We start from the raw sequence: 15,705 nt of genomic DNA, 5'->3' as shown, positions 1-15,705 counted from the left end.
ATAACACAGCCAGGTGGAATGACTCCCTTTCCCGCGTCTCTCCTTCACTTTGGTATCCCAGTTCAACAATAACAGGGGGAATGACTCCCTTTGCCTGGCCTCTCTTTTACTTTGGTATTGCAGTTTAGCGCTTTCATTCTTTCAGTTTGAAGGTCCCAGACACAGGCTTTCCCATCTCCAGACTTGAGCAGAATTGGTTCACTCTCCTGCCAAGCACTGCTACCCGAAAGATGGTTTGTAGCTCTCTGCTCATGTGGGTGTGGGTCCCAGACCCATATTTCTCTACTGCTTTGATTTGGCAGACCTGGTTCATTTCTCTGCCAGGTACTGCCACAAAGAAGAGGATTTGTATGGATCTTTTTCTGTCGGTTAGGGTCCCAGGCCTGATATTTGCTATTTCTTTTGCCACTTTTACATTTTTTTCTCCCCCATGGAACCCTACTCTCTGGGTTAAGTCTGCGACGACTCTGTTGTGCCCCCACCAACCGCCCCGGCAACCTCTATACTTCTAGGGTCGTTGCCAGCGTACTACGGTCGGTTTCAGGCTCCTCTGCTTTCTGCTTTGGGTTTCTTGTGGCCTCCCGTGTTCGTTCCTGTGCTGCGGTGGCTCCGCAGCATTTGCTCCCTCGCAGAATGTGCGTTGCCACTCGACTGCACGGTCCCATGGCACTGCTTATCTTGGCTTCTGCTTCCCCTTCTTTCCAGCTGGTACAACCACAGCGGACCGGGTAGGAACGTTTTTGCCTGCCTGCTAGCATCTCGGTCAAAAGCCTCTTCTGATTTCCACGCCAAATGACTCCTTCATTTGCAATTCCTCCAGGGAAGGCTTGACAGCGAGCTTGACAAAATGTTAAGTACTTCTTTCGTCTTTATTGCCAATGGACATAGACAACTAGAATGTTCATTCAAGTTCTCACCATTTCTCTTTCTTGCGCCACACCTCCCCCTTGTCCCTGTACTTGTCAAGTAGGTCTCCCTTGGGTAGTCCCTGTTCTACCTTGTCTCATTACTTAAGTTGTCAGACTTACAAACATACATGGGCGTATGGGATAGGGAGTTGTTCTTTATGGGACAGGAAGATGTGTAGGGTGTGGCCGAAGGGTTGGCATGCCTCGTTCTCCCCTGATGTTCTCCCTTGTCCTGAGAGGGGAAGTCTCTTCCCCTGAGATCCTCCCGCTGTGTACCACCCCCAGGGGGACTATCGGGTAGTGGCCTCACCTCCCCGGCCTCATGGGAAGGGGAGAAGTGACGACATCTCAGGATTCGTCACATTAGATGAAGAGCTGTTGGTGAAATGGTTAAAGGGACAATATCATTTTCAGGATAGAAGGATACTTATTTTCTCCAACTCCCATTCCACTTTGGTCCATTTTTTCTGGGTTTGGGAGATTGATGTTTGGGAGAACACAGACACAAAAGCGGATATTTGAAGTCAAGCAAAAACATCCCTGTAGCAGAGACTGGATTTAAAGAAAGAGTACAGTAGGGATTGAGGAACAGATACACATCTGGATATTTGGAAAGACTTACATTAAGATTGGAGAGGGTGTAGAGTAACAGTGGCATTGAGGAGGTGCTTGGGGGTGACCACAATGGTGAATGGGACTAGAGAGGCATTAGGGGTTGTAATAAAGGTTTAATGACCCCGGTGGAGTAGTTGGGAAGCGAGATGTCCAAATTGTTGAAAGTCAGAAACAAGCAGGAAATTAGAAGAAAGAGCTACACAACAGACGAGATGGGGCGGATAAACAATATCTAGTTTAAGGATGTAGTACCCAAATAGAGTTTTTATAATGAATGATAAACATGCCAACTGATGTGGGTGGGTTGATAGTGTATGTCTTTGTGTATTTGCATCAGATTAGAAAATTCCCTTTCTCTAATCTACGAACCCCTTACCTCTGACACAATGGAAAGGACACTTTGACATATGGGGGGTCATTACAAGGATGGAGGTAGCCATGCCACTATTTGCGGCATGGCTACCCCCTTACTGGGTACCGGGTCCGGGTTCCTTAAATGAGAAATTACCGGGCCATTCCAACCTTGGAGGACCCGGTAATTCCTCATTTAAGGAACCCGGACTCGGTTCCTCCCCATTCCCATTCGAACCCCCATAGGGCTCAATGGGAATGGGGAGGGTGCTAACAACGGGCCTGTTATTAACGGGCCCGTTAGCAGCCTGGTCTGATCGTGGGACCCGCTGGTCTGATCGCGGGACCCGCTAAGGGCACCTGGTAAAACCAGGTGCCCTTACCGGGTCCCGCGAGCTAACCTCGTAATGCGGTGGTAATGATTTAACGTGGCAGGCAGCTCTACCGGCCCCGTTAAACCCCTACTGCCAACCTTGTAATGCCCCTCATGGTCTCATGTTATGTAGACAATGCAAACGAGCATGGGGGTCTTTTAATAATTTCAATGAATGGCGCTCAGCATATACGCCGACCCTTGCTGTGTTCGCGGTCAATCTTTGAAGGCTGGATGTTTTGTCCCCCATGCTGTATGTTTATGTTGGTTTTGGTTGGTACACTAGATTGGCTTTTTCAACATGCACACCATTGATTAACCTGTCAAAAGCTTGGTGTGATGGATCTAACTGATGATGGAGGCCTGTTGTCCACATGATGTAAATGGTGCTGTACCAACTGAAGTTGGTTAATTATCTTGAAATAGTTAACCCTGGCAACATTGGAGACCTCAACCTCATTTCAGAACCTCCAACTTGGTCATAGGTACATTCTCACTTTAGTGCCCCGTAGAAGGTTAATGATTGTGACATTGATGTGGTTTGTTATAAGTAGAATGTTTTCCATTTCCTGGATATCAGTTTTTGATGTTTGATATTGGCCTCACCATGTAATTTATGCTGCTTCCATTATGTCTACAGGTGAGCCGAGTTCTGCGCCCTGGGGGCCGTTTCATCTCCATCACCTTTGCTCAGCCACACTTCCGTAAGCGCCACTATGCCCAGCCTGGGTACTCCTGGTCCATCAGCTGCTCCACCTACGGCAGTGACTTCCACTTCTTCTTCTACGTCATGCGTAAGGGGGAAGACCTGTCTGCGGAGGACCAAGAGCTGGGGCGGAAACTCTGGCAGCCGAGCATTGCGTCTCCACAAAACATAATGCTTGAGGCCGACGATAACGCAGACTTCCTGAGTGTCATAGAATTCTAGGGTCAATACGCAACAAACAGGAAAATATGTCATGAAATAACGAAGAATGGACTTTATGGTAACATGACATTTGGAAGTGTTAGCAGACATTGAGAAGGAGTTCACATGATCAGGAATTCCTTTGCATTTTTGTGTTAAATGTTGAAAAGGTTAGGGGGCAATGCATTTGACCCAATTTCATATGTGAACACTGATTCAAACAGAATGATTACAAAAGATTGACGGTGTCGGGATCCATCATTAGATTTTCCAGGGCAATTGAATATAGAAGCAGTCTTGGGAGATTATGAAATTTGAATGCAGTAGTGTGGTCATATGTCATTGATCACATGCTTGCAGATCCCCAGCGGTCATGTGCTTTGCAATTCTGATGTGTGCGACAAGTCTGCAAGACTGGTGCCAATTCTATTTTCTGCACAATCCAATCTTTTGATTTAAATGTAAGGATAAGGGGCATCAATCCCAAGGACCTAACACTGGAAAAAATCACCCAACAACAAAAAAGCTGCAGAGTTGTAAAGGATCCCACTGGTCCCTGGTCTACTAAAGTGTTGGCCCTAGACCCCACAACAATACACAGCCATACGCCAATGTTATTTTTGGGCCTAAATGCAATAATAATTAAATAAACTATTTTATTGTCTACTATAACATGCCAATGGTGCTAAGCGTTGCCATGAAATATCTTAGTCTGACTGGGGCAAGGACCATCAATTGTCTTGTAAAGTCTGTAAGGACTCTGTTTGATATATTTGTATCGAAATAAAGTCAGCTCGTTTCAAAGAATACTATATTGAAGACTTTAGCATTGAAGACCGTGCTTGGTTATAAAGGTTATGATGAATTATACCTGGCGCATAGCTTAGGCACTCTAATAATATTGGACTTTGGGTGCTTGTTTCTCCTCTTCTTCCCTTTCTGCGCACCTCATGTTTTCCCAACGCATTTACCCATACATGTCCAACTCCTGGTGCTGCCACATCTGTCAGCTGGCTTGGCAAAACCAGTTCTCGCCCCAGACTCGGGCAACTATTCTGGTGAAATCACCCGCACTACACAGGCCTGCCTGAGCATATCTCAAGTCCATCATGCAACCACACACCAACTGCATGCAGTACCATGCGCTGTCCGGCCTAGTGATTGCCTTCGAAGAAAACCCTTTGTTTTAAACCTAGCTTTACATTCCGGAAATGTTAACTTGTGCTTACCGATAAATAATCGCAGTTAAGAAAAATTTAAATCTACTACCACAACCGAATACCCCCATCTCACATGTCTTTGACCTTTTGTATTTGTGCATCTGCTGGCTAACCCCCACCCCCCTCCCCGCTTACTTATCTCCATCCCACGCCCAACCCACCTCTTTAATTTGCACAGACTAAGGACGGATGACGCCCTGACAAGTTCATAACACGCTACCCCTCAAACATTGCCCATCACCAGTGTTCATTGGGAGTGTGGTGTGTTAAATTGAAAAAGATGCATCTGCTTAAATATGTACACACGGATGGCTACCACCTGCATATGAATCAAGCATGCTTTTGATCATGGAGTAGGTCAGGCGAACAGTAATAACTCAAACTTAAGACTTCATTTAGCAATGTGTTGTTAGGTTCAATGTGGTCAATATGATTCCTGTTACATCATTTCTTTTTCAGTCTGTCCCTACTCCATTGTATATTCTATCAAAGCCCGCTTGTCCTTCATTCGCAAGCTAGTCAACAAACTGCTGTTTTCATGTTAGTGGATATATTTACAAAATGGTCTCTGGTTATCCCCAGATTCAAGAACTGTTACGTTAATAGTAGTTTGTAAAGCACTCTATCTCTGGCAGGCTATTGATGCTTTGACATTTGTTTCAATTTATAAGGATATCGGTTAGATCACAAGAGCTCAAGAGTTGCAGGTTGAAGAGGTAGGTTTTTACATTTTTGCTAAAAGTGAAATGATCCTCCATTTTGTGTAGCCATGATGGCAACTTGTTCCACAATTTAGACGCTTGGCAAGAGACATAGTGAACACCTCATGTGTTGTGCTACATGTGGTACTTGAATCTAAAGTGTCTAAGTATAAGGCATGTACTATATTAGTTAATGAAGATACAATCCTTGTTATACTCTGGCTATAACCCACAGCCAATTGGTCAGACAGAACGTGTGAATCAGATATTAGGCAGCTACCTCAGGTGCTTCATTAGTTTGTAGCATTAAGGCTGGAATTCTTCATTTATGTAGCTGAACGTGTAGACAATAAAACTAAACACGCATGTGAGTCCTTTATACAGTTTCTACATATCATCTCAAAAAGTATAATGATTTTTCCAGCGCCATTGTGAGTGCTTTCTGCATTTGAATTAGTTTAGATTATTCCATAATCTCAACAAAAATCTGTTTACTGTTTTAAAGAAAGATTTGAGAAGATTATCGAATGCATTTCGAACTTAGATTGGTCATGGATGTTCTTCCATTTGGTGAATTGGCCCAAGTGACCTTGGCCCACCTTGTTGGAATAAACCCCCTCTGCCTGCAAGACGAAACATCCTTGTGGTCTTTCATGCTTCACTTGCTGAATACACTTGTGAGGCATTCATTCTCACTGCCGGTTGCTTGATTGTTCATCTAAAGTGTTTATTTTATGGAGTATAGGAAGTAAAAGAGTACTATCTCACCCGAACCTTAAGGACAGAAAGAAGTTTTAGACTCACATACACTTGTACCGCTGAAAAATGCTCTCTAAATTAAAGTACTTAATGCCTTGGCAGGCTGAATCACGTTCTGGCGCCTGCTAAGCTAATGCTCGCACTCGTGGAGGATCAGCGGGCTTGTGCAGTTATTCAGACTATGTGCAGGACTTGGCAGCACCCTGCTGGCATTGTCTAAAGTGTTACTAGTGTTCTCTTGTTATTGTTTGAACACAAATAATTATAATCGTTTTTTTATAACACAAAGAGGTTTCCAAACCCTGGGATTTGAACCAGTGTTGCTCTGCTTTGTCCTGCTTCCAAGACTAGCACGTTGCAGCTGAGCTACACATTCGTCAATAGACTTCTGCATCTATGCCTGGGGTAAGCGTGCCATTTCAGTTTGGATGCATGTATTACGTGTCATGTCATTAGCTGGTCTCCACAAAAGACACAAAGACACTGTGAAGTTCAAAACCAGTGGTTAATTGGGGTACTTCACAGAAAAGTGGTAACAAATGATAACTTATAAAAAAATGGGTTAGAATGGTAATATCTTTGGTGATGCAAATATGCTAAGGCATGACAATAGTCCCGGAGATGCTCTTCGTGAACAGGGGGGAGATATTCTGAAAGACTCTTCTTCAGAATAGAGCCCGTGTCTGAGACAGGGCATATCGTCTTTCAGGCTTCGAGACAATTCACATGATACACCCGTGTTGTCTTCTGTGGTTCATCTGGTGGTATTCAGTAATTCATATATCTGAGAACGTATGGTCCATGACACTTAGCCACTGTTAGGGAGATGCTTGCACAGCCCTGAGGCCGGGGTAACCATCTAACCTAATGGTATGACAGTGTGTCACCTGTAAGGAACTCATTATGACAACAGTAAAGACAGACACAAGTGATCACAGATTAAGGGTGTTTATTAAACTGTATAGGTAAATTGGAAAAAAATCCTAATCTAAGCCTAAATCTAAAATGGGAGCAAGCTAGGACCATCAAATAACAATAAGGCAGTCCTAGTTGCGTCTTGTCAAATAAAAAGGCCTATACGAAAAAAAAACCTATTGCCATTCCTTACAACTAAATACAAAAAAGAGTGTGGGATAGGGTTCACAAGAAACAAAGAAGTGTTCACAAATGATAAATCAGGATGTGGTAGCCAGGGTCTCCCTTCCCCACATTTTGAGCATTGGACAAGCCAGGACGCCTGAGCACAGCACACTTGAGCGTTCTCAGCAAGAGATGACAGTTCCTTTCTCAGAAATCAGGGCCTTCGTTGGTTAAGTCTCTTTTCTACAAAAAGTCTCTTGCCTCCGATGACCTGATGTATTCAAAATAACAAACAAAAAGTTCCTTTCCAACGTACAATGGGTGATGACTTTTCACCCCTGCATCCCCGTCTTCTGGGCTCAGATCCACAAAAAGTTCCTAGCGATATCAGGACCTTCGGTGGTTAGATATCTTTCTTCCGAGGGCCTGGTATGTTCAAAAACTATAAACAAAAGTTCCTTTCTGATTGTACTTGGGTGATGATTCTTCAGCCCTGGATCCCCTTCTTCCGGTCTCAGACCCCTCTCGACTATCAGCCTCCCTCTGTCGGGTTCACTACAGCTCTCATTTATACTCTTTCTCCTTTTGCATTCACAAATCTTTGGGTGACTGCTTTTCACCCTTGGTTCCCCCTCTTCCGGGTTCAGACCCTTCTTGAATGTTAGCCTCCCAGTGTTGGGTTCACTATGGCTTGGTGTCTGAAACAATTTCATCTTTTGAATTCACAAGTCTAAAGGTCCTTTTGAACAGTTCACTGTGGACATGCCTCTGTCGGGTTCACTCTTGTCAACATACTATTCATTGGGATGTCAGGCCCGTTCTATCAGCATCCCTCCATCGGGTTCACTCTTGCCAACTATTGCCAGTTTCACCGTTTTTTCCCTTTTCTCACTATGCAGGATTCATCTCCCTTAGCTTGCCAATTACATGCAGGTCAAAGACCTTCAACTGTACAGGGGGTTTTGCTAGAACCCCTGCATTACCACTTTGACCTTTTCCTTCCGGCTCTCCTAGGGCCTTCTGGTATCGATAGTTCAGCTGGTTTTTCCTTAATGTTAATAGTTCTTTGAACTTTCATTAATTTGCCATTTGCGACTTTCGTTAAACACAATTCGGTTTCTTATCAGCTCTCCCCTCGACTCACCGGCTGTGATGAACCGCTTTGCTTTTCTTGTCCCTGCAGTCAAGGTGGTACCAAGGTAGCAAGCATCTCTCCCTCTTCTGATGATCAGTGTAGCAGTGCTCCGTGTACCGTTGACATCTGCTGCAACAAACGCTGGCCATTATTCGCGGTCGTATGATTCCTTCCACGGAGGCTTTGCGGGTCTGGGTGTGAAAGGGCAAGGCCGTTTCTCTCCTTGTCAGCCCTTTGGTTCTCCCCACCTTTCTCCTCCTCTTGAACTGCTGTGCTTGAACAGCTGTCTCATCGTATGGTCTGCCTTGCTCGTCATGTGCTCTCATGCTCCACCTTTTATCCTTGTGGGGAAAGGAACGGGCCGTCAGGTGTGTGTGGTTCTGCACAATTGCATGACTTTGCCTGAACCTTGTGTTGGGACATGCCAGGTAAATGGCTGTGTTGTTAGTCCGTTGTTTTCCACGGTATGGGAAAGTGTTTCTGTTAGAAAAGGGTGAGGGGGGTAGAGTTGCTAAGTATACTTCGGGGTAGGATGGGGAAGAGGTGTTATATGGAATTATAACTCTCATACTAGGAGGTTTGGTAAACTCAGAAGGACGAGATTGGTAGGGTTTGTTAAACAAACAGGAATGACCTGGATTATTATCGGGAAATGAACAGGGGGGGTTGTGGGAACAGTAGTGTTTTGTCAAAGTAGAATGAGTGTTCGGGAATTAATTATCAGAGTCATGTGGAGAAGAATGATTGTGAGATTCGGGTAGGAAACAAGGTAACGGGATTCTGGGAGATATGGTTTTTGAGTGCAACAGGATTTTGAATTTACCAAATGTGTAGGGGATGTCGGATTCTGGTAAAGGAGGTTCAATGGGTGGAAGGGAGGTCAAGTTGGTACAGCCGATAAAATCCTCAAGGACCTTGTCTTCCTCATCTCTTTCTCTGGTATAATACCATGCCTCTCCTGGGGTATTCCCCTGAGCATAACCCCGGGTTCCCCTACCCAGGTGATCCTCCCTCGCTCGTCCACACCCAGAGTTGGGATCCCTGGCCACCAGAATAAGGGATTCTTGAGGTCTGCTTGGGTGAATACCCTCAGGTTTCTCACACACCCAAAAGGGAAGACAAGACGCTCCAATGGAAAGTGTAGCACGCTTTCAGGCTTAACTTTCAGATGTCAGATAAGGGAAGACCTCCAGACAATAATACACGCAGGCATTATTAGCATACTAGCGGTACCACCCGGCATTGCAGGGGTCTGTAGCTGACATATAAGTGGGGTTCTGCTATAGCATTGTATATGTTTTATTGTGTCATCATTTCCTATTGCTGGAAAAGTCGCAAAATTGACAATCTCCCAACATCGCCTATGCTGATAGCGCAGAGCCGGAACCCACCTTGTGCATGCCAAATGGGTGCGGCTGATCAGATTTCACCATCACCAGTACACCTCAGACTGGTATGCTGACCCTGGGCCTAAATTTCAGCCCACCAATTGTTGTGAGGCTGGAGCTAACAATATCCTGCTATACCTGTGCTTCCCGGAGGAAAACTTGCAATATATCTTGGAGGTGATGGAACATTATGCCACCCTCTCGGGTATAGCGGTGAACCCCGGGAAATCGAGCATGTTCCCCTTGGGGAGATACAGAAAGGTCCTACCGAAACAGCTACGGGTCCTGCCGATGCCCTGGCAGACTAGGACCTTTCAATACCTGGGTATCGATATTTACCACTCGGCCGAGGATGAACACAAATACAACACGGATCGGGCAGTGGCAGGCATTAAGAACAGCATGGAGTTCTGGTCTAGGCTGCCCCTAGCCATGATGGGTAGGGCGGCGCTGATCAAGATGGTGGTCCTGCCGAGACTACTGCTTTTCATTATGAACATTCCATATATGCTCCCCAAACGGTTTTTCGAGAAACTCCACAGTTTATGCAGGGGCTTTATCTGGCACAACTCCAGAAATAGGGTGGCCTTGTGGAAGCTACAAAACCCGAGTGACAAAGGGGGCATACACCTACCGAATTTTGAGCTATTCTATCTGGCAGGGCAGCTTCAGTATCTGGCTAGATGGTTGTCTGAGGAGGAGACCGCTAAAACCAGGCTTTTGTACAAGGACTCCGCCCCTTACTACTTGAGGGAGGTGGTGCGGTTGCCAAAATCTAAGGTGCAGGGGAGAGCAAGACTCTTGACACTGGGCCGGGAAATCTGGAACAGAACGTGGCAGGTGGTGGGAATCCCAACCCCATGCTCCCCGCAGGTGCCGTTGATAGCGATATACAGGGAGGACCCGCAATTGACAATAGCGATCCGTAAATATTGGAAACCCATGGGGCTGGTGACGCTTGGGGATGTATGGCAAGAGGGTGAGGCACTAGACTTCAGAAAGTTGATGGAAGATACCGGGGTGCACATAGGCAAACACATTACTCATATAAGAGTCATCAAACGGGTGCAGGACAGATGGCCTGTGGAAGTGCTCACCGAGCAACCAGACACGACTATTGAGACAATGTATGATATTTCGGAGGGTGGGCATGAAATATCTTGCATATACTAGATACTGATGACTAGGGTGGGTAAGGCGGTGCTGCAACTAAGGCATGATTGGGAGGAGGAGGTGGGTGAACCCCTGCTGGATGGGCAATGGGTCAGAGTCCAAAGGTACCACAAGAAGGTGTCCCGCAATGCAAGGCTCCAGCAGATACAGCTATACGTCACCCATAGGGCATATATGACCCCCAGTAGGATTGCCAGGTTTGGGAACACAGCTTTACAAAAGTGCCCACGGTGTGGGGAGGTGAAAGCTGGGATGATACATATGTTCTGGGCTTGCCCGGAGGTGGGTAGATTTTGGACGGAGATTAAGCTACGCTTAGCAGAGAAAGGGATTGTATTGGAGGGGGAGTCGGTATGGGCATGTATGCTGGGGGTGTTCGCTAGGCCGCGCAACCTGAAGCACATTAGTAAAATGAATGACCTGGCCTACATCCTGGCCAAGCAGAGAATCGCAATGTCCTGGAAGGCTGCCCGGAGCCCCGGAATAGAGGCATGGTGGGCGGACCTCCTGAAATGGGCAAACGCAGAAACAACAGTCTGGTATGAAGCAATCAGCAGAGGAGGGAAGGAAGAAGTGGGACCCCTGATAGAATGGAGGCAATTGGTGACCACAATGGCAGGTACTCCCCAGGCGGGCCTCAGTGAGGATGATACGAAGGAGACAAGCGAGTGACATGAGATACGTTGGCGGTCGGCACGGAAACAGGGGCTCTAGGTAATGGGGTGGGCGGGAGGATCACAATGTTTGATGTACAAACATAATGTAGCAGACTTGTATGCAAATGTCCTCAAAGTTGTAATGTTTGGTGTGTTGGTAATAAAATAAATAAAAAACAATTAAAAATAAAATAAAATGTATTAAGTATGTAACACAAAGATACTTCACGATTATGTAACCGGCCTCTTAAGGGCCCTTCTACCTCTGGGTTTGAAGCGCTATACAAATAAATAAAACAAACAAACAAATAAGATGTGATTAAATTCTAAGGAAAGTAGTGTAAGAACATTCAGCATGCGGATCTCACAAGCCAAATCTAACACCAGAGAGCTTTTCACAATACTTAAAGAGATCGAATCCCCGATTCAAATACCTGACTTGTGTATTAAAGATAAAAATTGGTGCACAGGCATTCAAAATGCCCTAGCGAACAAAATCTCATCCCTTAAGACTAAAATAAGCACTAAAAAAGAATCTCTACTCTCCTCCACCAAACAGAGTACCGCCTCCCACAAAAAGGTTTACTCGACTCAATCCCCCCCCTAGTGATTAACCCTTCCTTCTACTTCCACAAAGTATCCACCAAAGAGGTAGAGAATACTATTCTCACCCTCAAACCCTCAAACTGCCATGGAGACTTATGCCCCGCTCAACTGATTAAGGATGCTGCCCGTGATCTCGCACCATTTATCACCAAGCTAATAAATGCGTCCTTCACGTCAGGCACCGTACCTAATAATTTAAAACAGTCTTGGGTCCTCCCCCTGCTTAAAAAACCGAATCTGGACCCATCCACCCCCACCAATTACCGCCCCATTACCACAGTACCTTTCCTCCTCAAAATCATCGATAAAATAGCATACCAACAGATCCAACACTACCTTGAGCACTTCCAACTCCTAGGCGTCCGTCAATCAGGCTTCAGGCCACAACACGGAACAGAGACCGCACTCATAGACCTCAAGGCACAGATAGATGAGCTGAGAGACCAGGGGAAGACAGCACTATTGCTTCTCCTTGATCTCTCTGCGGCCTTCGACCTGGTCGACCATGAGATCTTGTGCAACCACCTACAAATAGCTGCCCACTTCTCTCAAGATGCAACTAACTGGATCCAATCTTTCCTCAATAACCGCACAATGAGAGTCTTCTCATTAACAGCATCAGCCGACCCTATCCCGATCACATGCGGTGTACCGCAAGGATCGTGCGTCTCCCCTACACTTTATAACATTTTTACGAAGCCCCTTTTCGGTGATCTAGACGATCTGGGTATCACCTACACTAACTACGCTGATGATACCCAGATCCTCATCCCGTTGTCGGGGCATTATGATAAGGATTTGGCCTTCGTTAATAAAGTGTACCTCATCATCCAGGCATGGATGGCCGCACACGGACTATGCCTGAATGATGACAAGACGGAACTTCTCATTCTAGGTTCCACACACCTCCTTAACAAACTGGGCCACAAATACTCCTCATTCATAATTGACAACAACAAAATCATGGTAGCTAAGGAGGTTAAAACCCTCGGATTCTATCTAGATTCCACCCTTACCCTGAACAAACAAGTGAACGCAATGGCCTCCTCCACCTCTTACACTTGCAAACTTATCAGGGCAGCCAAACCCTTTCTCTCCCCCACCAACTGCACCACCTTGGCCAGGGCACTGATCCTGTCCAAGTTGGACTATTGCAATGCCTTATATTTAGGCTGTAACAAATATATCTCCAACAAAATCCAAATACTCCAGAACAATGCCCTCAGAGCGGCCCTTAGCATCCCGAAGAAAGCCCACATCTCAGATTCCAGAAGAACTGCTAATTGGCTATCCATTATGGACAAGATATTTCTTAAATCAGTGTCTTTGATTCACAAATGCCTCCACCAAGCAGCCCCCCAATACCTCATCGCTAGATTTACCAGACCCACCCTTTCCCGCCCCATGAGAACGGCCAATTCCAACCTTCTTCTGGTGCCCAGGTTTAAACGTACTACATATGGGGGAAACAGCTTTCCAGTAAAAGCAGCACAATACTGGAACTCCCTCCCTCCGTCGTGCAGGGAGGACCTACCCTACCACCAGTTCAGAGCTAGGACCATCAACTGGCTCAAATCCCTCGACTCACAATGACTCCTAGAGACCCAGATGTGCCTCTACTATGTGGCGCATCACTGAATGTAAATTTGTTTATAGTATTGCCCTAATGCACATGTTATGTTCGTCACCTACTCATTAATTGTAAATATGTTTATAGTACTGCCTTTAATGTACATGTTCTACCCTCCGACTTGGCGTGATATTTCCGGCAATGTAACCCTAGCTGGACCTCGCCACACGTATGTAACGAAGCTTTGCAACCCTCTTGCTGCCTCTGCGCCTGGCTACCTTCGGGTTAGGTGCGCATTACAAATAAATAAATACAAATACAAATACAAATGTGAGAATAGCAATATCTATAAATGTAATACCTTTTGAAAGTTAAGTTTCTGACTGTCAGTAAATAAACCCACCTGGCCTAGATATGGCAGTGAACAAAAAAGAAGGGGCTAGACATGTGATGTCATCAATGATATTTGTGATGTCATCGTTGATGTCCTGGGTCTTAGTCTTAGCAGTGCATGGTGGTGGCACGAGTTATGGTTGCTTAGCTTACCATAACTGGCGAATTTCAGGGGTTTTTCGATTTTACTTGTAACCATAACGTCCCTTTAACAAAGTTTTTCATTGAATTTCATAGGTTTTTATTAGTGCAACTTAACCATAACGTCCCCTTAAAGTTTTTTCATTGAATTTGATAGGTTTTTATTAGTCCAACTTAACCATAATGTCCCTTTAACAAAACATTTTCAGTGAATTTCATGGGTTTTTATTAGTGCAACTTAACCATAACGTCCCCTTAACAATGTTTTTTCAGCGAATATATATATATACGGAAAAGATTTCCCGATAACGTGGTGCTCGAGCCTGCTATTAGCGGGAGCTCTCAACCTGCTGCAAGATTAGCCAAACTTAATATCGAACAAGCGTGTTCACCTACGGATTCTGTTGATGGGTAGTTTAAACAGAAGCCAAACGAGTAAACACAAAATTATGAGAGCACTCGGTGTAAGGTGTAGAAATAACTTTAATGATACTTTATCATTAAAACCGCATATAAAATACATGATTTAAAAAGAACCAACATGGTCTTACTGAACAGCTTGTCTAGAGTTCTGCAAACACGTTGCATCCCTCTTTCTGGGACTTCTTCAGACTAAATTCCAATTCTGTGTAACAGGCTATTTTTTATTTCATGATGTTCGGGCTGTTGGCGTCCCTTTCCCCACGTTTTTAGCACGGGGCAGGCAGTTCACTCGTGCAAAGCACACACTCTGGCCTCTGCGGCACAAGGATACTGTTCCGTTACCAGCATGAGGACCTCGTGTGTACAAGTCTCTTTACATCTTACGAGTCTCTTGACTCAGAGGGCTCAATGTACAAACAAATAAGATGTAAAAAGATATTTTCCTTTTACCAGTATTCAATTTGGGTGTTCACCCTGGATCCCCCTCAGCTGGGCTCAGATCCCTTTCAAAAACAAATGTTCAGCGCTGGATCCCCCTCTTCCAGGCTCAGATCCCCTTATTACAATGTTTAGAGAATATTCTTTATCAGGTGACTCACGGTTCACCGCGGATGCCCCTCAGCCGGGCTCAGATCCCTTTCTTTTACCCAATTAGTCTCCCTCAACCGGGCTCAGACCAATTGCAGTATATTTTAAACCATCAAAGACTTTTGAATGTGCACATGGTTTAGCTTGACCCGCTGCAGGCCCACTTTGATCTTAAGATTCCCTTTTTTGACACTTGGCATCAGTTGGATACCTAACACAGATTTTCAAATGAGCACCCACGTGGTGCCGGACCACTCTGTCTACAGTATCTTTGCTTGACCTCCCAAAGTTAAGGTTTGATCAGCTTTCATTCCTGGTCTTAGGTTTCTTACTTTCCATGGTTCACAAAAGTAATGGTCTTTACAGGTCAAGGGCACTTCCCTCTGTGCAACCCCCTCTGGTCTTGCCGTCTTTCACATCATAATAAACTGCCATCTTGGAACTGCTGTTTCCTCGTGTGTTTTGCCTCTCTCAGAGTGTGCTTTTGTGCTCCGCCTTTTATCCATGTGGGGAAGTATGATGGAAGTCAGGTGTGTGTAATGATCAGTAATTGCCTGACCATTGTATTGGGACAAATCAGGTATACATCTCTGGTGTTAGTCCATTGTCGCTCATGGTGAGCTGTCTGTGAGAAAGTGTTCATGTCGGTAAAGAGGGCGTGGGTGTTGAGTTCCTAGGTATCTTACCTGGTAGGATGGGGAAAACATGTTACAGGGAA

General features: G+C 45.3%; 1 protein-coding gene across 1 annotated transcript in view; it reads left to right on the top strand.

The window, feature by feature from the left end:
* The window catches only part of EEF1AKMT4 (EEF1A lysine methyltransferase 4), a 559,170-nt gene extending 555,207 nt beyond the window's left edge, over positions 1 to 3,963 (top strand). Inside the window, exon 3 of the mRNA XM_069618812.1 lies at positions 2,888 to 3,963. Coding sequence (XP_069474913.1) covers positions 2,888 to 3,175 — 288 coding nt within the window. The 3' untranslated portion in view covers positions 3,176 to 3,963. The remainder of the gene's footprint in view (positions 1 to 2,887) is intronic.
* The last annotated feature ends 11,742 nt before the right edge of the window (positions 3,964 to 15,705 follow it).

This window comes from Ambystoma mexicanum, chromosome 10 (assembly GCF_040938575.1).
Source record: "Ambystoma mexicanum isolate Mex_15411 chromosome 10, UKY_AmexF1_1, whole genome shotgun sequence".
Lineage (NCBI taxonomy): Eukaryota > Metazoa > Chordata > Amphibia > Caudata > Ambystomatidae > Ambystoma > Ambystoma mexicanum.
Note: the sequence above shows the minus strand (reverse complement) of the source record. Positions and strands in the feature narration are given on the sequence as shown.